General features: G+C 40.8%; 1 protein-coding gene across 1 annotated transcript; it reads right to left on the reverse strand.

Annotated features, from left to right (window-relative positions):
• Window positions 1-7,968: 7,968 nt before the first annotated feature.
• On the reverse strand, window positions 7,969-25,889 carry DRC10 (dynein regulatory complex subunit 10). Its single transcript, XM_077461262.1, has 5 exons — window positions 25,722-25,889; window positions 20,100-20,938; window positions 16,710-16,943; window positions 15,126-15,197; window positions 7,969-8,424 (listed from the first exon to the last, which is right to left on the reverse strand). The coding sequence occupies exons 2-5, from the start codon at window positions 20,841-20,843 to the stop codon at window positions 8,119-8,121; spliced, it is 1,356 nt and encodes a 451-aa protein (XP_077317388.1). The 5' UTR covers window positions 20,844-20,938; window positions 25,722-25,889; the 3' UTR covers window positions 7,969-8,118.
• Window positions 25,890-25,982: the final 93 nt, after the last annotated feature.

Below are 25,982 nucleotides of genomic sequence, written 5' to 3' on the forward strand. Positions count from 1 at the left end.
TGGCCCTGAACGGATCGTTCGTGTGAAAGAGGCCTTATGCAGCTTCAAACTAGGATCTGAGCATGCCTGTGCTCATCTCTGGTGCTAAATTGAACTGAACTAGTCTCACCTGCATCTGATCATGTAGTGCAGGAATAAGCAATTAGCGGACCTCCAGCTGTTGCAAAACTACAAGTCCTATCATGCCTCTGCGTGCCATGCTTGTGGATGTTAGTGTCTTGCTATGCCTCATGGGATTTGTAGTTCAGCTGAAGGTCCGCTAATTGCACATCCCTGATGTAGTTAATCAGTGATTTGATCATCTATTTAGGTTCACATTTTTTCTTGCCAAATCACTGTGATTGACACATTAATCCTGCCTGCTGCTTCTATTTTGTAACTGACCTTGACTTGTGACATAATTTCTGGTTCTATGCCACCCACACTGACCTTGCCTTGTGACCATGATGCTTAGGCGGCTGATCAAAAAAGAAACAATGCAAGGAATCCCCCATACACACATTTAAGGTGTATGGCGGAATCCTCCCCACTGCGCTATTATATTCTGACAGCTGGACTTCTCCACTGCCAGAATATACTGATCAGTACTGCAGCTGAATGGCTAATCAAACACAAATTTTCTAACTGTCCCATTTGAGAGGAGTTGATCATTAGGTCAACTTCTCTCAAATAGCAACAGCCATAGATGGATCAAATTTCATGTAGGCCCTGCTGAACTAGACAAATTTTGATTCATGAATGGCCAGCTTAACTCTGTCCGTCTTGTCCTTTTTTTCTTTATTTAGTGAGCACTCACCCCAGAGGGAGCTCTGTATGTGCATATACATGCTTTTTCCAGGTCAGCTCACCTAGTAATGTTGGCATGATAAGGTAAGTAGCCCTGGAGCATGCATCTTTTAAAACAAGTCAAAAATGGCAGCTGCAAGTTTCCTAATAAAATTAAATGTTAGTTCCCCTTACCTAAAAGCAAGGCTGGCGAAGTTCGTGTGTGACTTCATCACGTGCCAGTGAGTCAGGTGACACTGCGGCTGGCTTGCGTCTTTCATATATTGCCTCTTTGTAAGTGCAACTTTAATTTTTAATAAAGCTCATTAAAATTGTTTTACGTTATGATGCTTCTCCCTATTTACTGTATACCCGATACATGCCTATGTGGAAAGCGGCCCTTTGAATCTAAGGGACGTTTGTGTCCAATCCACCAGTGATAGTGCCACACCAGGATTGCCTTATCATTAAAATAGCTTACTGTGGAAATGGACTGTGTGCTTGTTTTATTTCTGTCATTCGAGATCCATGTCATCTGGTAAGAGGCTTTCAATATCAGAAATACTTTTGGGCACTGGAGCACTTTGAAGCTGAATTTTCCATAAGCACGGAGTACCTTGTCACCTTGTAAATCAATAGACTTTTTCTGAACAGATCTGTTATATAATGGACTTTAATGTTTAGTTTATATATTGCACATTGATTTGTTTGCACTTTATGTCATTTTTTTTTTATATTTACTTAATCAGCTTCAGTTTAATCAATTATAGGGGTTATCATATTATTACGGTATATGAACATTTTTAATGTGGCTGTATATATAATTTAATTTTACATTTTTTTGCGATTATATTCATTTATGAATTAGTTATTGTTAAGATTTAAAGGAACAGCGCACCATTTTTTTTTCACAATAATTATTAGTTCAGTATTCAGGATATTTGAGATGCAGCTTTTCAGATTATTTGTGTTGGTTGAACACAACATCTTATTTCTTTTCTTACATCAGGGGACACAGAGCCATAGTAATAACTATGTGGTTATATCAGCATATCAGATGCTGGACATTGGCACGCCCCTTAAGGCGTGAACCTCCCCCATATAACCCCTCACAATACTGTCAGTCCTCAGTTTTTTCGCCAGTGTCTAAGGTGTTGGGCACTTGTAAGGATGTGTGTACTGAGCTCCACGGGCAGTAATCCTTTGATGAGAGCCAGCCATCCTGACCGGATCCGTTCTGATGTCTCCGTAATGGACTAAATGAACGGTACCCGGGCCTCATCATCCGAAGACACAAGGTTTTGCTTGCAAATGTTTTTAAGCTGGGCCCTGGGATCCAGTACTTTTTGGTAGTAAGGCCAATAAAAGTTTGCTGGCAGGGTGTTCTCGCAGGTCCAGGATTGCGGGATTACCTCAGTGTACCCCTGTTCCTGAAGGTTTCCTTTCAAGGTCTCGGAGCCTACCGTGAAGGGCAAAGATTGCTTTTTTTTTATCTCTAACAAACTCTGCTGCCAGGAAAGGTAGTGGAGATAATCTCTCCTTCCCTGTATTGTGTTGTAGCAGAAGCTCCACTCTCCTCTCCATTCAAGCCAGCTCAGACCCTCCGGTATGAAGGGGGGTCTGATCACTTCCTGGGCCCCCAGATTGGCGATTTAGATCTATTTGAATGCCAGACAGCTGCCTCTTTTTCTTTAAAAAAAAAAAAAGGAAAAAATATTTTTTTGGGCAAGTCCTGGCCGCTTGCAGAGGATTTACCCCCCCCACTGCTGCCCGCTATGATGATGGTGCTCACCACCTCATCATTCTGATACCTTTATTGTTTACATAATTCCCTGCTTTTCTCAGCTTTCCACTGGGTGAATTGGTTGGTCCTACAAGTATGCTTTTACTCCAGAATGTTGTGGTATTTTCCTTTCATGGTTGTGGTTTGGCCGTCAGTGATTTGGGTGCATCTTGGCTACACTGGGGCATTCCACTCTTGTAAAATATTTGGTGGTATGCGTTCACTCTCACAAGTGGCGACACTTATAGGCACGAGTTGGTAGCCATCTTTTATGGTCCTTGAGAATTCTTTTGCTTTATCTGCTTCCCTGTTTACCGTCATAGGAAGGATGGACTCAAGGGAAGCAGCCGTGGCCAGATATCAGCTTGGAACAGAGCTACATATATTGGCTTTAGAAAATTAAGCTGTGGCGCTAAAACCTTATTTCTGTGCGTACAGATAAGTGTTTAAAATTATTTAAAAAAAGTACGTGTTTAGAAAAAAAAGTTATTTGTGTGTCCCATGTACGTGCTGGTTTTCTCATCCGTGTGAGTGCTAATTTGCCATATATGTGCCTATGTGATACTGTATATATGTTTTCTACCAAAAGACACAGATACCAAAAGTATAATAAACGACAGAAACGAAAAACAAAAAACAAAAAAACAAAATTTTTTGGGACAATGTGCAAAAAATACTCTAAGTTAATTAGTAATCTTAGACAGAAACCGTGCAATTACTTGTGCAAAATAATTATGCAAAATACATGAAAAAAATGTCCTTCAATATGCAAAAAAGTTAATCCAAAATCGCATCCTGAAGTTGCTAAATAATCGCATATAGCAGTATTTTTGGAGCTGTTAATAAGATAAAGTGATTGGTGCAGGAAAAGCTAAGGGCATTCCTCCCCGGTGCGCCACTCCGTGCTGTAATAATAGATTTGCGCTCACCAGATAAAGTACCCTTAAAGGGTTAGTCGAGCCTTCACAGTATAAGCCACTGTGTAGCTTTTTGGACTCTGCTGATGGTATGCTGGGGGAGTGTTCGCCCTTCACTTTTACTCTGCTAGACAGAAGTTGTCTGAGGTTTCCAGGCAAAGGCTCTCTTTGCCTGGAAACCTCAGACAACTTCTGTCTAGCAGAGTAAAAGTGAAGGGCGAACATTCCCCCAGCATACCATCAGCTGAGTCCAAAAAGCTACAACAGTGGCTTATACTGTGAAGGCTCGACTAACCCTTTAAGGGTACTTTATCTGGTGAGCGCAAATCTATTATTAAAGCATGGAGAGGCGCACCGGGGAGGAATGCCCTTAGCTTTTCCTGCACCAATCACTTTATCTTATTAACAGCTCCAAAAATACTGCTATATGCGATTATTTAGCAACTTCAGGATGCGATTTTGGATTAACTTTTTTGCATATTGAAGGACATTTTTTTCATGTATTTTGCACAAGTAATTGCACGGTTTCTGTCTAAGATTACTAATTAACTTAGAGTATTTTTTGCACATTGTCCCAAAAAATTTAGTTTTTTTGTTTTTCGTTTCTGTCATTTATTATACTTTTGGTATCTGTGCTTTTGGTAGAAAACATATATACAGTATCACATAGGCACATATATGGCAAATTAGCACTCACACAGATGAGAAAACCAGCACGTACATGGGACACACAAATAACTCTTTTTTTCTAAACACGTACTTTTTTTTAAATAATTTTAAACACTGTACGCACAGAAATAAGGTTTTAGCGCCAGAGCTTAATTTTCTAAAACTCTTTGCCCCCTCCTTTATGAAAAAAGGGGGAGGATCTAGGCATAGGCAGCTTTAACCTTTTAAGATTTTTTTTAGGAGTTTTTCTCCCCTTTTTTGGTTTCTAATAGTTATAAAATCTGTCCATAGCGCAACTTTATTGATTTATTTACCTACATATATTAGCGACAGGCATTTCATGCAATGTTCCTACCGCATTAATTACTGATGAATCATTTCAGGTGGGTCAATTCTGGTTGTTCCGAGTAGAACTAAAGATTTGCACCTATTGGGATAGACACATTTTTATTTTTATTTCCCCCCCTCACCCCCTCCTTCCCTTTTTTTTTTTTTGTTGTTCCCCATCATATGCATGTATTATATGTGGTTCCTTTTAAATTTTAAAGATCTGTTTTTCTATGTTGTAGAAATATCAACTTGCCATCTAATTATTGCTCTTCACCCCTGATGAAAGTTCTGTGATACCAGCAACTAGAAACGCGTCGGGTGTGGGTTTATAAGTTAAGAGTATGTTTAACACTCATTGCTTGGCTTATTTTATGTAATCGTGTGTATGTGTATATATATATATATATATATATATATATATATATATATATATATATTTGTAGATATACCACAGGGACACTGTCCGCCTAGTGGTCCCTCTGGTTTAAGTGTGTTTTTCTCTTATATTTGTCAATAAAGCATTTTTTATGGTTTCAATTGTTGTGTGGTGTTGGTGGTCATTATAATCCCACTCCTATAGGGGGATTTTTTCTTGTTAAATATTTATTAGGGATGAGACCACCACACAAGTCTTTTGATCCACTGAGAGCCCCCCCCCCATTGCAGGTTCTTGGTATGGATCCAGGGGTTGGCACCCCAGGGAGTATGTCAATAGGCAGGATTCCTGCATATGGGATCTGATATGAAGCTGGCCTTGACATTTATCAAGAGCCAGATCCAGGCCGCGTCAATGTCTTTTCCTACGGCCTCTTGCTTCCCACTCTTGGTGCGTAGCTTATTCAGGGGGTAACATGGTTTATTCCCCTTATCAAGGCACCTCTAAATCTCTTAGGATTTAAAATTGGTCTTGTCGGCTTTGTTAAATCAGCCGTTTGAACCTTACGAGAAATTCTCTTGGTTCTTTGAAAAGAAAGATGATCTTTTTTGCTTGCCATTTCTTCTGCTAGAAGAGTATTGGAACTAACGGCTCTGTCTTGTGAGAGCCATATTTCATCATGCATCAGGACGAGGTGGTTTGATGTCCTCATCCTGAATTCTTACCAAAGGTGGTGACAGGTTTTCATTTAAACCAAGATATTATTCTTCCTTCTTTCTCCCCAGAAGCCTTAATATGGGGAAGAGAAAGCACTACAGTCTCTTCATGTAGTAAGAGCGATCAGAATCTATTTAAGGGCGACCGCTCAGGTTCGCAAAACACAGGTTTTGTTTGTACTGCCAGAGGGTCCAAGATATGGACAGGCAGCGCCAAGAGCCACTATTTTCCAAATGAATTTGTCAAATGATTGATCAAGCTTCAGCTTAAAGAATAAAATTCTTCCTTATCATATTAAGAGCACATCCATGCAGGGCGATTAGTGCCTCTTGGGTGGTGCATCATCAGGCCTCTATGGCTCAGATCTGTAAGACCGCAACATTGGTCTTTGGTTCAGACATTTATCCGATTTTTTTCAAATCGATATTAAATGTCATGAGGATATTGCCTTTGGGCACAGCATCTGGCCTTCTGTTTCCTTGATTCTGTCTCTCCCCCTTCAGTTGCCATTGCTATGGGACATCCCACATAGTTATTACTATGGCTCTGTGTCCCCTGATGTAAGAAAAGAAAATAGGATTTTTAAAACAGCTTACCTGTAAAATCCTTTTCTTTGATGTACATCAGGGGACACAGAGGTCCCTCCCTTCTTCTTCTTATACACTTTGATTGCTTGGCTACAAAACTGAGGACTCCCAGTAATGGGAGAGGTTATATGGGGGAGGTTCACTCCTTAAGGGGCGTGCCAGTGTCCAGCACCTGATACGCCGATTTAACCCACATAGTTATTACTATGGCTCTGTGTCCCCTGATGTACATCAAAGAAAAGGATTTTACAGGTAAACTGTTTTAAAATTCCTATTTTTCCCTTGGTGATAGCCTGACATATCTTACTGTGAGTGACAAGGCTGAGAACTTAGTCTGTCCATGTTCACACAGCTGGAGCAGCAGGACTTATTGTTAATGCATAAATGCTGTACACGCAGATGTAGAAAAATGTTTGTATCTTTTTCTATGTAATGAAGAGAATAAGTTGCATCCACGTTAGACCACATTTGTTTTTCAGCCTTGAGGAGGGTTTCAATCTCCTTGAGGGTTAAGGGCTAGTTTTGGTGGTTAGACTAAAAATCATGTGCTTAGGTTTTGCAGGGTTGACGTGTATGTCAAGGCCAAAAAAAAAAATTCAGTATATCTCTGCAATACATACACATTTCACCATGTTTTTATTCCTTGAAATTAATTTTAGGGGGGAACCACCGTAACAGAAAAAGAGAAGCACGAGGCACCCCCCCCCCCCCAAATTTATACCAGACCCTTATGACTGCATGCTTGAATACATGTTATGTAGATTGCCTTCTCCTCTTCTCCACTCTTTTCAGTTCTTCACATTCTCACCTTTAGCCCCCTTTCAGACTTATACGACTTGTCCCACGATTTTGGACTGCAAAATCACATGACAAGTCATTCTCCATGATTTTGAATGACTACCATTCATATTGGCACAACTTTAAGTCGTGCCAACTTCAAAGTCGTTCCTGCACTACTTTTTTTCTGAAGTCGGATCAAAGTCGGATTCCTTATTAACTGATCCGACTTTGGCATGCGACTTGTGCATAAAGGGGAACTCCACGGCAATTTTTTTTTTTTAAAGAAAAAAAACGGCATGGGGTTCCCCCCAAAATCAATACCAGACCCTTATCCGAGCACCAGCCTGGCCAGTGGTGGGGACGAGCGAGTGCCCCCCCCCCCGATGAGGACAAGGGCCCCTTCCTGACAACCCTGGCCATTGGTTGTCAGGGTCTGCGGGTGGGGGGCTTATTGCAATCTGGAACCCCCTTTAATAAGGGGGCCCCATGATCCTGGCCCCCCACCCTATGTGAATGAGTGTGGGGTATATCGTATCCCTACCCATTCACCTGGAAGCAAAAAAGTGTCAATAAAAAAAAGCACACTACACAGGTTTTTAAAGTAATTTATTAGGCAGCTCCGTGGGGTCTTCTTCCGACTTCTCTGCTCTCGGCATGAGGATTCTCCTTAAAATCCATACCAGACCGAAGGGCCCATTATGCTCATGAAGGGGGAACCCATGCCGGTTTTTCTCAAAAATAAAATAAAATTGGAGTTCCCCCTAATTATTTGGTAATCAAAGTCGCGTCCCTGCTCATTGAAGTCGTACTTCAAGTCGTAGGGCAAAGTCGGATCCACAGTTGTATGACTGTCTTGTCAAAATCGTGGCCGCAAAATCACGCGACTTTGGAATAGCACAAGTGTGAAAGGGGCCTTCTACTCAGGAATTCCTTTTCACATGCTCTTTGGTACTCTCCAACAAGAAAAATCTTGTTACTTTCCCTTGTTTGTAACCCTTACTTTGTGCATGTCAAGGGAAATGAGGGTGCTAAACAAATGAACAATCATTTTCAACAGATTTATTGTTTTTTGTTATTACTGAATTTAACCACGGTTCCTGCAAACAGAAATCACATGGCATGAGCTCTATAACTGAATGACTTAAAGAGCATAGTTGAAAATTAAGAGACACATTCATAGTTTGATACTTTTCACTACTTTTTGCCTTTCTTGCCTTTGCCTTTACCACTAGCTCCCTTCCCCTTTCCCTTTTTCTTCTTCTTTTTCTTTGATTTCATTGCTTTGCGGACCTGATACCCTTTCCAGTGTGCCTGAATGATGGCGGCTGCTTGGTTCTTCTTGGCCAATTCCTTTTCTTCAGCTTCTTTCTTCAATTGGGCCTTATGCCTCTCTTCTATAATCTGGACATATTCCACCTCGAAGACTGACAGCTTTTCCTTTAGTTCTGCCAGTTGAGCCTTTTCCTCTTCATACACAGCTTCTATTTCTTCCAGCTCGGTCTGATATTGGAAATAAGAGATAAGAATTATTTCAAGACAGGGGCGGATCCAGGGGGGGGGGGGCAACAGGGCACTTGCCCCCCCCCCCGAAATAGCACTGACTGACGTGACAATGAATGGTATGACATGTCTTACTCGCTTCAGGACTCTGCGGCTGCCGCTGCTAAGTCTCTCTCACGTCAGCCGATCAGCGGCGCAGAGAGAGAGACTTGATAACAGCAGGAGGAACAGGTGGGTGGAGTCTCTTCCCTGCACTCGTTGCTAACGCCTGGGCCACCTGGCGTCTAGCAACGAGTGACGTCAGTGAGTCACGTCGGAATCCAGTCTCACTTTCAGAGCCGACGTGACTCACAGTCACTGCATAATGCGGAGCTGCTGGAGAACCGGCCAGGGAGAGGAGAGAAGGTAGTAGTTGCAGACCAGTGCAGTCACACTAATCATCATAATCATATTATCCAGCTGCTGGCATCCACAGTCATTCTGTGACTGACTGCAGAGCCAGCATTCTTCTTTCTCCGCCGAGTCTGTCCCTGACTGTGTTGGCCCCACCCACCGGCATGCACCCTCCTCCCTCCATCTTGTCCACGCTACAGGCCTCTGCTGCCCCTGAGTTAGTGTTGGCTCCACCCACCTCCTCCATATTCTCCACCTTTTGCAGTCTGCAAGTTCATGACTTGAATACAGTATTACAGGAAGAAGACTTATTGAGAAGATTTCTGGATCCATCCATCCCATCAATCTCCACTCCATTGCTCCTGCATGGGAACCCCTCCCCTCATCAGAGCACCAAAATAATTGACTAAACGTGAGTAAAAGTATGAATGCATGTCATGTGACAAATCGCAAAATACATGTGTGCCATTATGTATGAAAAAAATGCCCTTTTAGTCTTGACTTGTTTAATCTGCACCCCTGCAGCTGGCTGATAATTGTGCGGTTATGCAATGCTGTACCGAAATAAAATTGATGTTCTTTTTTTCCCACAAATAGAGCTTTCTTTTGGTGGTATTTGATCACCTCTGCAGTTTTTATTTTTTGTGATATAAACAGAAAAAAAGTGACAATTTTGAAAAAAAAAATATTTTTTGCTATAAAAAAATTTCTTCCTCAGTTTAGGCCAATATGTATTCTGCTCCATATTTTTGGTAAAAAAAAAATCGCAATAAGCGATTATTGATTGGTTTGCGCAAAATTCATAGCGCCTACATACTAGATTTATGGCATTTATATTTAATTATTTTTTACTAGTAATGGTGGCGATCAGTGATTTGTAGCGGTAATGCCACCTTGCAGCGGAGAGATCGGACAACTAACTGACACTTTTGACACTTTTTGGGGACCAGTGACACTAATAAAGTGATCAGTGCTAAAAAATATGCACTGTCACTGTACTAATGACACTGGCAGGGAAGGGGTTAACATCACCACCACCAATAAGCAACACCTTATTTTCTGGCAGTGCCCCTCCCGAGACTTGACTCTGGATCCGCCTTTGTTTCAAGACTGGACAAAATGCTACCATTCTCATTGCACTATACGTAATAAATTGTTTAATCGCTTGTCATCAAGGGTACTGATGTCAGTGTGACGAAATGCGTAAGCGTGATTTTGGTTGTGGTTCACAGTAATTCTGGTGAGATAGTGTTGGGCTGAGTTGAATTTCAAGCAGACGCAGCTATTTGAATAAGCAACAGTCCTGTCACATTTAAAGAAATATGCCGCTCCTTTTGTTTTCACGTAAGTGCAATATTAGCTGTTTTAAATAAAAGAATGTTACAGTAAACGCTATGTCACTTGGGAGATTGTTCAACTCTATACCACCTGAGCGATTGAGGAATGGCTGTTTTAATAAGTAAGAGACTCCTGGGAGCATCTCTGTACGGCGTTACTTTTTACCAGAGTGCAATTATGACCTCTGTAGTGGGGTTATATACAAAAGGTGAGAGTGTGTCTAAAGGGGAATCACAGTGGAGGTTTTCTTGTCACATATTTCTTAACTGGATACAGCATTCATGTTGGACTTTTCTTCACGGATTTGCACTTTGCTATTGTGCATTTAATGACCTTTATTTACACTTGCACTTTAGTATTAATATTTATGATATATTGGCTCTTTAGTACATACACTATATTGTCAAAAGTATTGGGATGCCTGCCTTTACGTGCACATGAACTTTAATCATGGCATCTCAGTCTTAGTCCATAGGGTTCGATATTGAATTGGCCCACCCTTTGCAGCTATAACAGCTTCAACTCTTCTGGGAAGGCTGCCCACAAGGTTTAGGAGTGTGTCTATGGGAATGTTTGACCATTCTTCCAGAAGCATATTTGTGATGTCAGGCACTGATGTTGGATGAGAAGGCCTGGCTTGCAGTCTCCTCTCTAATTCATCCAACCACCCCTATTTAGGGCCAAATCTGACATCATAAGAGACAAATCATGCTTCCTTTTTCTAACCATTCTATGATTTCTGCATCTACCTTTACAATAGTGTGTTACCTGTAAAATCTGTCTGGTATAAAGGCTTTAGAAGTCAAAAAGCCAAAAAACTGAAACAGAGCATATGATGCAACTTAGGTCTAGGCAGAATTCTAAGCAGGCCTGTTAAAACATTTGAAATTATTACTATAAGAAGCTGAGTTACATCAAATGTCAGACTTTTCCTGTGAAAGTTTTGAAGCTTGTTTCTGCCCATTCTACCTCCTAAGTCTGCCTGTTGGAACATAAGCCTGCCCATCACATTGACGGACAAATAAGGAGGATGGAGAGGTGGGAAGGGTTGGGGCCAAAGATGGATCATGTATTGCTTTGGAGTGCCATCAGCCCAATCAACATATCCATAGTACAATGAAGGCACACATTCAATGTCCATTCAATATCATAGTATTATATAAAATCAAATCTATGTAAAATATATATGTTATATAATATTATGATTTTGTATGGGCGTTAATTCATTCTTGTTTGTGCCTTGGAAGCCGCCCCCCCCCCCCCCCCCCCAACTCCAATCTTGACTTTGAGGTTTAATAGTTGAGGTTGGCATACACAGTGCCACATTTTGTCATGCTACAACCAAAAACGTAAAGTTATTTTTTGGGGATTTTATGTGGTAGACCGACACAAAGTGGCACATAATTAATTGTAAAGTGGAAGGAAAATGATAAATGGTTTTCAAATTATTTTACAAATTAATATGTGAAAAGTGTGGTGTGCATTTGTATTCAGCGCCCTGAGTTAATACTTTGTAGTACCACCTTTCACTGCAATTACAGCTGCAAGTCTTTTTGGATATCTCTCTACCAGCTTTGCACATCTAGAGAGTGACATTTTTGCACATTCTTCTTTGCAAAAATAGCTCAAGCTTTTTCAGATTGGATGGAGAGTGTCTTTGAACAACAATTTTCAAGTCTTGCCAAAGACTCTCAATTGGATTTAGGTCTAGATATGGACTGGATCATTCTAACACATAAATATGCTTTGATCTAAACCATTCCATTGTAACTCTGGTTGTATGTTTGTTTGTTATGTTATGTTAAGGTGAACCTCTACCCCAGTCTCAAGTCTTTTTACAGACTCTTATAGGTTTCTTCTAAGATTGCCCTGTATTTGGCTCCATCCATCTTCCCATCAACTCTGACCAGCTTCCCTGTTCCTGCTGAAGAAAAGCATCCCCACAACATGATCCTGCCGCCACCATGTTTCACGGTGGGGATGGTGTGTTCAGTGTGATGTGCAGTTAGATTTCCGCCACAAATAGCGTTTTGCTTTTAGGCCAAAAAGTTACATTTTGGTCTTATTTGACCAGAGCACCTTCTTCCACTTTTGCTGGGTCCCCCACATTGCTTCTTGCAAACAATACTTTGGTGGTGTAGTTGTGGGTCTCTGGGGAGTATACAAGACAGTGAGACCTATTTTCCTCCAACAATCCCAGAGTGTGTGCTGAGAAAGCTAGACAGCAAAAAGCGTTGACGCATAGGGGCTCACTACTATTTATACTAAGTGTGTTCATTTTTGTCACGTATTGTGTATATATTTTTAATTCTTAACCTTGTTTTGCTTTTTATACCATCTATTGTTATTAATAAAATATATAACATTGTATCTATTACTGTCCATTGTGCCTCTAAAGTCCGACCTTTGAGCTATCTTATGCCCGATTTTTTTCTTTTATTATATTAAATTCCTATATGGATGTGGCCATAGGAGTGTTCTCTTTATATTTTTCTGCAAACAAGACTTCTCATGGCTTTCTTGCAACAATGGCTTTCTTCTTGCCACTCTTTCATAGAGGGCAGATTTGTGGAGTGCACGACTAATAGTTGTCCTGTGAACACATTCTCCCACCTGAGCTGTGGATCTCTGCAGCTCCTCCAGAGTTTTCATAGGCTGCTTGGCTGCTTCTCTGATTAATGCTCTCCTTGCTTGGCCTGTCAGTTTAGGTGGACGGCCAGGTCTTGATAGGTTTGCAGTTGTGCCATGCTCTCCATTTTTTTGGACGATGGATTGAACAGTGCTCCGTTAGATGTTCAAAGCTTGGGATATTTGTTTATAACCTAACCCTGCTTTAAAGTTCTCCTCAACTTTGTCCCTGACCTTTCTGGTGTGTTCCTTGACTTTCATGATGCTGTTTGTTCACTAAGGTTCTCTAACAAACGTCTGAGGGCTTTCGCAGAACAGCTGTATTTATACTGAGGTGAAATTACACACAGGTGGACTCTATTTACTAATTAGGACTTCTGCAGGCAATTGGTTCCACTAGATTTTAGTTAGGGGTATCAAAGTAAAAGGGGACAGAAAACAAATGCATGTCACACGTTTAACATATTTATTTGTAAAAAAAAAAAATGTAAAACAATTTATCATTTACTTTCCACTTCACAACTATGTGCCACATTGTGTTGGTCTATCACAAAATAAAATACATTTACTTTTTTGGTTGTAACATGACAAAATGTGGAAAATGTCAAGGGGTATGAATAATTTTTCATGGCACTGTAAGTGATGTATCCTCAGTGATATTCAGAGATATAGGCTGCCAAAATCACATGTAAACTTTACCTTTTCCTATAAAATCTGATTGTGGCAATAGACTATCCCATTTCCTTTCACTGATCTTTATTTAGTGATAGGAGACCTCATTGAGACACAAGATTAAAGAAAGATTAAAAGAGGTTGTAAACCCTCTCCTATACCTGATGAAGTGAACAGCCTCAGATGATACACAGAGGTGAAAAAAATCTCCCTGCATAAGTTTTACATTTATATCTGCTGTCTTTCTACACTCTTTGGAAAGTGCAGATTGTGTTACAAATCTTTATTTCTCTTTCAGCAGTGGGTGTGGAGTCTGGGCTTACACAGTATGAGAGCTGATTGGAGGAAAAAACCCTCCCCCCCCCACATAGGCAGAGGAACGAAGGAACATGCAGAGCTGTACTCTGAATAGACAAGCTCTCTGCTTATCTATCTCTAAGCTCCCTGCTCAACACAAATTTTCAGCTGCTGTTATCTTGTGTGTTGGAGAGCTTGTCAGAAGTGACTCTGCTGATAACAGAGGAATGGAGCAGCAGAAAGACACAGCACTTAGAGCTTTGGAGAGAGATACGTAAACCCTTCAGATATATGTGCGTAGGTCAAATTTAATGAATGGGGTTTACAACCACTTTGCCTAAGTATAGTCAAAAATGTTTTAAAATCAGCACCAAAATCATTGCGATGTGTCCCTTGTGCTGCTGGCTGCAGATTTAGTCAACGCCTTCCTCCTCTGAACCCCACCACCAGGGCCGGAATATGGGGTAGGCAGGAGGGGTGGCTGCCCTGGGTACTGTAGTATCATGTGAGGTGGGAGGGGGCACAAGGAGATGGGGGGATTTCTGTTGGAAGGGGGAATTTGGGGGTGGGGGAGGTTAGCAGGGTGTAAGTATTGTTCTAAGAAGGGAAATTGGGGGGGTGCTAAGAGTGGTGATTTAGGGGATTTGTGTTTGGAGGGGGGGGGGGTGGAGGGAAGAAGATTTGTGCTAGGAGGGAGGATTTAGGGGGAACTTGTGCTGGGAGGGGGGATTTGGGGGAATTTGTGCTGGAGGGGATTTGGGGATGGGTGAGAAAAGAGTTGTGCTGAGAAAGGGGATTTCAGCAGGGGGGTGGATTTGTACTAGGAGGAAGGGGGATTTATGCTTAGGGGAGTAAGTATTCAGACTAGTGCTTTGCTCAAGGATTTGGCAGACAGCAGCAGGAACCACTGGTTCCCGCTGCTCTGAGCAAAGCCTGTGAGAGAGGGAGAGGGGTGAGAAGAACTGCAGTCGGGTACAGCCCTGGATTAATGTAGGAGTAAGGTAAGTGGGGCTGTGTAATGCCTTCCCCGAGACTGCCTCCCGCCACCTACATCTGCCCATTGTAATGATTGGGAAACAGTTGTGCACTGGCATGCATACTTTACTATTGTATACTACAAACCTACACTATGTGCATTCTGAGCATACATCAGTGAACATGCAGGGGCTTTACACAAACCTCAGTGCACAACTGCATACAGACGCCTTTTCCCACTTATCTCAACAGGCAGCTGTATGCGATGACATTGGGTCCTGGGAGGGCATTATGTAGGATCTGCATGCTACATGGCCGTATGCATGAAGCCATTTGCTATTACCTTTATAAAGGCAATTACTCTGCACCTCTACAATAACGTTTTATTTTTATCTTACTTGTTTTTCTCCCATATCCGCATCATATTTCTGTATCCAGTTTTCAATTTCTGTTTCAACTTTATACTTTTTCTGTAAAAAAGAAAAAAAAAAAAGAAAAATTTATAAAAAAAAAGGTATCTGAATGATATCATTCACCTGCTACATTCTTTCACTTAAAACCGGTTCACATTTTTTTATTATTGGTGCAGTCAAGTCATCTTATATGGAGACTAGAAATGAACCATTAATCTTCTGAAGGCACAATTCATAGCCAACTGAGCCCATAACTATAGTTTGTGATCCAAAACACTGCAATCCTTACTGTTTACTGCATTTTTTGCACTTGTAACAATGGTGAATTTACATCCATTGTGACCCATGAAACAGTTTTCCTTCCCTATATAGTATATAGTTAAAAGGTGTGGAATGAATTGCCTTGCTTCCATATAAATGCATGAAAAAGCAGGGATGGCTGCCATTTTTTGAGTTTTTGGATAGAGTAGGAAACAGTTAAAATCAGTGCTAGATTGTTTTATTTATTTTTTTGCTGTCTGTAGACCATTGAGGGACCTTCCCTTTACAGAGTGTCCCACAACTAATAGGATATAGATAAAATCAATAGTCAGATTTGAAGCCTTGCGGCTCCCCAGCTGGATTCCCAATGTGAATGGTCCTGCAGTCTTCTGGGACCTGCGATGTGTCCCAGAAGGCTGCAGGAGAAGGAGTGGGCACCTTTCAACCCCTTCACCCAACAAAATGGCAATTGGTAAATGGGAGGGGGGGGGGATGCAAACAAGCAGAACTTCCCATTTTGGATAACGTTCCGCTTTAAGAAATACAGTGATGTCACTGATTGAACAAAGAAGGAGCATACTGGTAGGCAATCATCTCCAGCTGCCATCATTTTTCCTGTTAGTTTATATACATGAGCCTGATTGGCTTCTTAAGGTGGCCATACATTATATTATTTGCTTGTTCAATTTCCTTTACATTTACCTTCAACTATGTAGTGCAAGGGCCTGCCTGATTGCATACAAATTATAGGTGTTAAGGTATGACCTTATATTATATGGTTATGGTAAATCTAAAGGAAAATTTAACAAGAAAATTGTATAATGTATGGCCAACCTTTGGCTGCTGTGCAAAGGATGAATAGCCTTTATATCAATAAAGATTTAGGCACTTTAAATAGTTGTAAGTAAAATACATTTGATTATTTGTAAATGAATACTCTTCTATCTTAAAAGAATTGTTTTTTATCTGTCTTGACTTTAATTTTAAAGGTGTAAATGTCTATGAGTTTAGAACATCTATGAGTTTAGAACATCTATGAGTTTAGAACATCGAATGTGTTTTTTAGGTAGCACTGGCATTTCACTGACTATATAATCAATCTGGTTTAAACTACTTTTATTGGAATTTTTTAATAAACATATATTTATTACTAATAGAAAGGGTTCTTTGGTAGTATATAATCAATCTATAATCATACTTCTTTGCTGCCGTTTGCCATTATTTTAAATGGACTTCTAGAGTGATGGCTACATTTTGCATTTATAATATTATTTTAAGGATTTAAAAAAGACAAACACAAAACTACACCTTTCTGAGGCTTAGCTCAACCTCACGGTTTTCAGCAATTGCACTGGTAAGCTGTGATCTTAGTTGCTGCAATTCCTGCTGGAGCTTAGCACACTTCCCTTCCGAGGCACGGCGGTCTGACTTCTGCTGTTTCTCTGCCTCTTGCAGTGTACGTTTCGCTTGGCTCTCCGAATTTTTCTCCAGCTGATGTATACTGATTTTCAACTGCCGGATAACCTCATTTTCCTTTGCAATCTACACAGGGGGAAAAAAACTTCTGATCCGTTAAACATCATTTTAAATGTAATACAATTTATTGGCATGGTGGCACTTTACAAGTCAGTTAGTTCTCTAGCCAGTTATGCCATAATGATCATAACAAATGATGGCATGCTAAATCATTCACCGAGTTCCTACCTGAAACCACTAATGACTTAGATATTAGTTTTGGGAATATTTTGTTTTAATTGCAGGCATATTACTTCTGCAAGGAGGTATGGGTTTAATGCATGATGCTCTCAGGGTACCCTGGGTACACATGATTAATGGTGCTCTTATAAACCTCAATCCTTTTTATGTCAAATGTGATGTGATCAAGAGCATAAAAGTTGAATTTAATGGTCATTATGAATGTAAAGAAATCATAAAGGCAATGAAAATCCTTCTACCTGAGTAGAAATGGCCAGGCAAAAAGACAGCAGGAAAATAATCCGTCTTCTTTATATAATAATACAAAATGTTCCACTGATTTATCTTGAAGTGGCTCAGATATTTAAAATACTTGGGTAATCATTGATGCCATTACTGTAGTGTGGCACAAAATGCAGTGTGGGGTATAGTATGGGAGTGGCAACCAAAAAAAATCCTCACCCTCCAGGTCTTGTGAGCCAAATTAAACGACTTCAACACTCTTCCACCAGAAGAGGTGGAAGAGGATTGAAGTTGGTTAATTTGACTCAGCAGACCTGGAGGGTGAGGATTATACTTTCCTGACGGATCTTTTGTTGTTTGACTCAGCTAACCAATTCATATATGATATTAAGCAAGGGACCGGTGAGATCCATGGCGTGAATGCAAGTTACTGGCAACTGCTATTGAGTAAATTATTTGTGTCAACATTGGTAGCAATAGGTCTCTCTGAGAAGTGGCGTTTAACAAAGGACTGACTTTTACTAAGAACTCCAAGGACAAGGATTTTGAATAACACTTTGTAACGTCCATAGATCACAGTCTCTACAGTTGCCAAGCAAGAGCAAGTCAAAGCAAATGTCCATATCAATAGGTAGAAGCATAGCTTGCTGTGGTCACTGCTGGTGGTGATATAGATAATCTGTACATGGGCAAGGAATTCAGATGACAGCCCAGGTCATAATAAAAAAAGAAAAGGATGAACACTTTTGCTTAGGTACACTACAAGTGCACTGAGAAAATTTATATACTGTACTGCATTTTTTGAGACCCCAGTACTGAAAGAATTCTAGCAGTGCTTAGGTGCAAAGTGCCTACACAGAACAGACAGACACTGGCAAATGCAGCTGGCACAAGAATGGAACACCTACACACTGGAGTGCATGGAGCAGCTGTTTTAGGGTGTTTTGCATGCACTATTTTTTAACACTATAGCACCTGCTAAACTCTCCAGTGTAAAAGGGGTCTAAACAGTAATTATTTTATTGCAGATTTTTCCCACAGACCCACTAAACTTTCTGATATTGCATGGCTATTGGTTATCATGTGGGATCAAACGTATTGTAGTAGGTCAAAAATAAATGTTTTCTTTCTTCCAAACTTGCAATGAGTAATATAAGTCAATGATTGTATTTGTCAATACAATTAATTTGACTTAATCAAAAGGTTAATTAATCCCATATAATTACATTTTAAAATGCCAACATTTTACTTCTAAGTAATGCTTTATGGTTTTGAAAGTATTTTATTTTGGAAGGTTTGTTTAAAAAGTTATTAAAATATAACTCATGCATGTTTGACAATACTTATTGAAAGGTAAATTTACCATTTTAAAGGAAACCTGTCATGGAAAGGATAGGTGGGGTTCCATTGGTGATACCTTTTTGAAAAAGCTAGCTGCCTTGCTGTCTCTGTCAATACTATCTGAGGCTTGCCTCTGACCCAGCATGCAGAAGTATGAAACAAATGAAGTAATTGTTAAATGCGACGTCCTTATCTGTATACTTTTTTCAGGCCAGCAACTCTAAAATGATTGAACTGAATATCAGTATGACAGCCAGGCAACCTTGTGTAGTGTGTTTTGGTATGCAGGGAAAGAGCAGGATAGGCAGGGACAGGGTGTTCTTTTCTCAGGTATCTGCAGGAGTTAATGTGGGTGTTGTGTGCCTCCAGCACAGTATACACCTGTAGCTACCATTTGTTGCTGGTGTTCTCTAATACAGGCATCTGCAGGAGTTAGTGGGTGTTGTGTGCCTCCAGCACAGTTTACACCTGTATCTACCCTTTTTTGCTGGTGTTTTCTAATACAGGCATCTGCAGGAGTTAGTGGGTGTTGTGTGCCTCCAGCACATTATGCACCTGTAGCTACCCTTTATTGCTGGTGTTCTCTAATACAGGCATCTGCAGGAGTTAAAGTGGGTGTTGTGTGCCTCCAGCACAGTATACACCTGTCTCTACCCTTTTTTGCTGGTGTTCTCTAATACAGGCATCTGCAGGAGTTAGTGGGTGTTGTGTGCCTCCAGCACAGCACAGTATACACCTGTATCTACCCTTTATTGCTGGTGTTCTCTAATACAGGTATCTGCAGGAGTCAAAGTAGGTGTTGTGTGCCTCCAGCACAGTATACACTTGAAGATACCCCTTATTGCTGGTGTTGTCTGTTGCATATCTTGCATATTAGCCTTTAAATTTAGCACTTTTGATTTTGAACGTACGAGTCCCATAGACTTTAATAGGGTTCTAAAGTTCGTACCAATTTTCGGTCTGTTCGAAGGTTCTGGTGCGATCCGAACCGGGGGGGGGGGGGGGGGGGTGTTCGGCTCATCCCTACACAGCACTTTACATATTCTATATTCCCATCAGTCCCTGCCCTCAAGTAGCTTACAATCTAAGGTTCCTACCTCATATGCATATATACACATACTAGGACCAATTTACCTACCAGTATGTGGGAGGTCACCCACAAAAACACAAAGAGAGCCTGCAAACTCCATGCAGGTAGTGTTCTGATTGGGATTTGAACCCAAACCCGAACTGTGTTGCAGGGTAGGAGTGCTAACCACTAAGCCACTGTGTGTCATCCAGGTTTCAAGCAGGAAAAATCTATGAAACCTGAATGAGAAAATATATCAATCCCATCACAGGAAAAAAATAAAGATATTGTTCCTGAAGTGACGTGCATATCTGCTAAATACCTCTTTAACTTCTCTGTGAATTGCATACCTCAGTGTCACGATCAAGAATAGCTGCATTAAGCTCTTCTTCTAAAGCTGACAAAGCCTCCCTGTTCTTACGGTCACGGAGAGTGATCTCCTGGAGGAAGTGAATCCTCTCCTTCTGTTCAAGAGGGCTGGTCAGGAGCATCTCAAAAAGAAATCCTCTCAACTCTGAAAGGCTTTGAATGAGTTTCTGGGAGGCCTGATCTCTTACTTGCCCTTCGGATCTCAGTGCTTTACTGGCAGTAGGGTTAGCCAAGAACAACCTCAAGACATTTCTTACTGAACTTTGAACTCCTTGACGAAGTGTTGTAAAATTCATGTGAGCCGTATCCGCCATATTTGTTTTTCCCCACAATGATCCTTGCTGTCCCTTTTCTTCTGTTAATTCTTTACTTGAGTGACTAAGTTGTCTCTGCATGTTAACTTGTAGTCTATGGTGCTCCCTCAAAGCTCCTGTCAGCTCAGAGCCAAACACTATGCTATATCTCTCCAGGTTTTCAATGGCATACTGGAAAAGACTGACAAGTTCAAGCTTCTTGATTGTCTCATCAAGTGCTGCCACCACCCTCTGGGTTTCCACCGAGCTTAGTTTTTTTCGCCCAGGTTCTAGCATCTTCATACAGTCAAGACTTGGCTGATTCTTCTGACCTGGTTTCAAGACCCTCTCTCCATTGTTAAATGGGGATTGTGACTGCTGAGGTGAGGCCCGCATTGGCAGCTGAGACACAGGGAGGACCTCTGATGCCATGTTTGATGAATGCTGATGTCTTATTCAGCACAATGTTTCAGCGATGCATCAGATTCATAAGCTTTTTCTGCTTAACAGTTTTTAATTGCAGCTGGCTGTAGGAAAAAAGAAAATTAATAAAAATAAGGGACAAGAAATATAAACAAAGCATATCCCTTTATAGTGTGTTCTTGTCTCAATTAAGAGCACTAAGTGTCATTTATGTCTGCTGCTTTGTTCCTCTGCTATCAGCATGAATGACTTCTGACAAGTGTTCCTGACACAAAGAGAAAAAAGGTGACGGGAGGGATCTTCAGCCCACTGACAGCCTCAGCTCTGTTTCTGTGTGAAGGGTGTGTCCCTTGCCTACAATCAGCTTTCATAGTTCTCCCTGAGCTCTGCAGTGTTTTATTTCAGCTCTCCGCCCCCTTTTTCCTGACAGCTCAGACAGGCTTTATACATTCTGGACATTGAACGGTTGTAAAGTAGAGAAGTCTGCAGATAAACAGGTACAACTTATTTGTTATTTGTTTCCTCTCTGTGTATCACGTGAGGGCAGTCAGTTCAAAGGGCATATGTAAGGGTTTACAACTACTAAGGATACAGTTTTATTAAAACTAAAGCCAATCATGCAGAAAATAGTCCTATATGCTGCAGTAAAGACAAACAGCTGACAGGCTGCTATCCAAGAGCCAGTGAAAAGAAAGAATGGCTGGCTGTAGATAGGGTGTTTTTTACCTGATACAATGAAAATTAGACGACCTTTTGCATCAACTAGTTTTGTGTTAAGATGATTGTAAACTGACCATTAAACTGGCCTATATCAGACAAACTGATTTCCCAATAGGGCAGAATGCCTTTCTAGTCATATGATTGTTACCAAGCAATATGACCAAAGTGAACAAATGCTAAGAGGTGTGGGTGCATGGGGTCTATGAAGTCACTAGATGTCGGTAAAGCAGAACTTTACCCATAACAACTTGATGAAAAATCTGGTTCTTTAGTGAGGAACATACATTCCACATTAATAATTATGTTAACAAAATTAGTGTGTGCTATAAGTTTCCTCCAGTATTGCTCCTGTTTCATCTTGCTGGAGGTTGCCATTTTGGTGAAGCCCAGAGCCCCTTAACAGCACTAAAGTGATCACATGTGCAGCATCATTGGCAGTTGCAGATCAAACAGAAGCAGCTTCCTTGGCTGTAAAGGATAGGATGGTTTAATTCTGTTTTAAGGCTGTCAGCAGATCGACCTCTACAATCTCGGCATTGCCTAAAAATAGAGAGCAATTAAGCATGTGCAGAGCAGCTTAAAGTGGTTGTAAACCCTTACAACACACTTTGACCTACAGGTAAGCCTAGATTAAGGCTTACCTGTAGGTCCAAGAAATATCTCCTAAACCTACACGGTTTAGGAGATATTTGCCGAAAGAAGGCACCCCTGTCTACGGCGCATGTGCCGTAGACAGCGGCGCGCAGGCGCACTGAGCGCACCGCCATCAACGGTGATATGCCGCGCGTGGCGGCTCCTGTGGGCATGCGTGGGAGTGACATCATCGTGGCTTCGCCGAATGACAGCGGCGGAGCAGCGAGACCCACTGAGAAGATGGATGCGCCGGACTACAGGGGACAGCGGTGACTTCGCTGGCTCCTGTGTCAGGTAAGTGACACATAATTGACTACTATGCGATGCATAGTAGTCCATTATGCTTTACCTTTGCAGGGAATGAAAGAGGAAGTAAACTCATCAGGGTTTACTTCCTCTTTAAGACAGTGTATTACTGTATTTTAACCCCTTGGCACTAACCTAGCACAAATATGTGGCCCCACTGCACTGGGTCTTGTGCTGTGGGGCTGCATATTTGTGTACCACCCTTTGTGCTGGGAGCAAGCCACTCCCAGCACAGTGACCAGGGTCTCACCGGGCCCTGTTCTAATGATCGGGATCTGGAATGTCCTATTCTGGGTCACCAGCCAATCAGAGGCTATCACAGTGATCAGTCACTGTGATGCCCGTCCCTGTGTCTTCTGCCTCTGTGAATGGACAAGAAAGATACATTGTATCTTTCTTTGTCCTTGTGGATACAGGGGAAAAAAAAGCATGTGTAGAATAAATAATAATAATAATTATTATTAAAAAAATAAAATACATATTTAAAAAAAAAATATCTAGATCAAGGTTTGATCTAGATCAATGCCAGGGTTAGTGTTTGGGTCAAGGTCAGGGTCAAAGTCAAAAGTCAATGTCAGGGTCAGTATTTTTTAGACAGGATTTTTTTTTTCAATTAGTATCAATGTCAGTGGGGCTGATTTACTAAAGGCAAATCCACTTTGCACTGCAAGTGCACTTGGAAGTGCAGTCGCTGTAGATCTGAGGGGAAAATCTGAAATGAGTGGAAGCTCTGCTGATTTTATCATCAAATCATGTACAAGCAAAAATGCATTTTTTTTTCCCTTGCTTGTCCCCCTCAGATCTACAGCAATTGCACTTCCAAGAGCACTTGTAGTGCAAAGTGGATTTGCCTTTAGTAAATAAACCCCAGTGCATTTTATGTAGGATTAAAGGCTAGAGGCGATTCAGTTCGCATTGTGCGCTATACAAGTATTTCATTCATTCATTCATTCAAAGAAAATTAAATAATAAAAAAATAAAATGAAAATGCGCACTACTGTTTCTGGGCTGTACTACGGGTACATACAACAACTAACATACACATATATGGTATTGCTGCGATCGTCAGGAGCGGGAGAATTTGTTTTAAGTTGGTCTTGGTGGAATGTTATGGTAGTTACAAGAAATATACAGATACATTTAAAAAAAAAAAATTTTTTTTTACTCTTTTTGGCCAGTTTTCGTTTGATAATGAAAAAAAAAAATCAGGAGATATCCATTACCATTTCCCACTAAAAGAAAACCCACTCTGTCTTGTAAAAAAAAAAAAAGTATAATCTACGTGGATGCACAAAGTAGTTGTGATGATATGTAAGGTTTTACTAACACATATCAAATTTGCAAAATTGGCATTTGTTTTACCTGTAGGCGTGAAGGGGTTAAACATTATGGGCACTTATTTTTTATGTTTTACATAGCTATACCTGCAAAAGGGGCCAGCCTGAAGTGATCTAGCAGGCCTTAATTTTCTCACTAAAATTCCACTTTAAATAACGTATATAACTAAGGTTAGGGTCACACTTTGTGTGTCGGGAATGCATGCAAAATTGCGCACTTCCCCGATCCTCACAGAAATGGACGGTCCTTTAGCACAGTGCCATTAATTGTTAACACGTGTTTGTTTCTAACATGCGTGTTTTAGCACATGCCAAAATGCATGATCAAAAATATGGTTTGTGTGCCTCATTTTTGGAAAAGGGTCAGGGCCTCTTTTCTGTGTTTCTTCCATTAAAATAATTAGGCTGCCCTACACACGACATTCGGGAACGTGCAGAAACGCATGCAGTCTTGGTCGCCCCTGTTGGTGTGAATCTGGCCTAACTCAAGCTAGTACGAGAATCAATGTAGTAAAAGTATCCCTGCGCTATCAACAAGAACATAGACTATCCCTAAATTTAGGTTGCAGCAGGCCACCTGTAGGGGTATAACCCTACCCCCTAAGTAGTAACTGTATAAAAATCAAATAAATGGTGTTGCGCTACCTCATAAAATCTAATTATACTACAATCTCTTATACTAAAAAAAATAAAAAATTGTGCTACCAAAGATGTAATTTCTGCCTATTAAGTAGGTAAAATATACCTTAAATTAAACAGTTATATATTATACAGTATATTAAAATAGTTCCAACTATATAAAGTGCCTTAAACAAATGCAATCGTGAATAATCGAATAAATTAATATAAAGTGTCCAGTGCTTAAATTAAATAGCAGAAATAAATATCAAAGTGTCTTGTGCATACAAAACATCTATAAAAGTAATTCAATCAAAGGACTGTGTACATTCCAAACATGGCACACACCGTGCAAAATCAACAAAAAGAAACAACCAATAAAGAAAATAACTCAAAACATTAGAGTCTATGTTGTGAACTTGGGGTGAATAAAGTGACCAGTGATTGATTCAGTGCTTCTCCAAAGGGTTGCCAGAAAACGTGTCTAATCCTTATTCTGAGTGTTTCCACAGCACATCAGGTGAAATGGCCCCTTACCTTACTGCTGTAAGGTAAACAGCAGAACAGCCCAATAAAAAATTCAGGGATTGTATCCCCCTTTCCTAGCAGGTAAGTGCTGGCCCCCACGGTTGATATTTTCCACACAGATCTTATTGCTCATGCACTATCACATCGTAGAACTCCTTACGAAGGTCGCTGACAAACATCTCTGCGTCTGGCGGGTGTCTGCCCTCGAAACTGGCGCTAAACTCCTCTCCCCGCACAGGCCAATCACAGAGCCCGCTTTCCCCTGACTAGACGCAAACACCAGCCACTGACAACTACAGCCCACAACACCACTAGATTACAGCCAGCTGCTAATAGATAACTGTTTAATTTAAGGTATATTTGACCTACTTAATAGGCAGAAATTACATCTTTGGTAGCACAATTTTTTATTTTTTTTAGTATAAGAGATTGTAGTATAATTTGATTTTATGAGGTAGCGCAACACCATTTATTTGATTTTTATATAGTACGAGAATCAGTTTTCTGGAAACTCCATCCAATTTTGATTAGCGGTGGTTGAAATGTATGAAAAGGCTTTAAGATTTTATGATTGGTCGCAAAGGTTGTATATTTGTTGGATCAGATAAAGAAAATTGAGTACTGCCCGTGATACTTTTTTTATTTGCACTAACATACAATTTTACGGCTACAATTACATCAAGTTGGATCAGATAAAAAATTGATTCAGCCTAAAGTCAGCCCTAGATTCCCCTCCTGCACTTGCCTTATCGATGGTAGCCAAGGACCCTCTGCTGGCTCCTTCTGTTTCCCTGTGTACCTTCTCAGTGTACAATCGCTATGGAGACCAGTCATGTGAGCACTCATGTCATGCCCAGCCAATGGTAGATGGGGGCTCCTTAGTGACTGCTGCGCAAGCGCACGCTTCTCATGTTGACATGAATTACTACCGCACAGCCAGCATACGGACACCGGAGATAGGCTGGGCTGCAAAGGAATGCTACGCGTGCGCACATAGCGGAAAGAT

Source organism: Lithobates pipiens, unplaced genomic scaffold, assembly GCF_037356315.1.
Source record: "Lithobates pipiens isolate NorthernLeopardFrog02 unplaced genomic scaffold, aLitPip1_a1.2 Scaffold_3, whole genome shotgun sequence".
In the NCBI taxonomy this organism is placed as follows: Eukaryota; Metazoa; Chordata; class Amphibia; order Anura; family Ranidae; genus Lithobates; species Lithobates pipiens.

What these genes read in the sequence shown, in the direction of transcription:
- DRC10 (XM_077461262.1), bottom strand. Translation starts at nt 20,843, where the DNA reads ATGGCATCAGAGGTCCTCCCTGTGTCTCAGCTGCCAATGCGGGCCTCA. An exon ending in TTCTTGATCGTGACACTGAG is followed by an intron (nt 16,944 to 20,099) that starts GTATGCAATTCA and finishes CCCCCTGTGTAG; the next exon opens with ATTGCAAAGGAAAATGAGGT. An exon ending in CGGATATGGGAGAAAAACAA is followed by an intron (nt 8,425 to 15,125) that starts GTAAGATAAAAA and finishes TTCCAATATCAG; the next exon opens with ACCGAGCTGGAAGAAATAGA.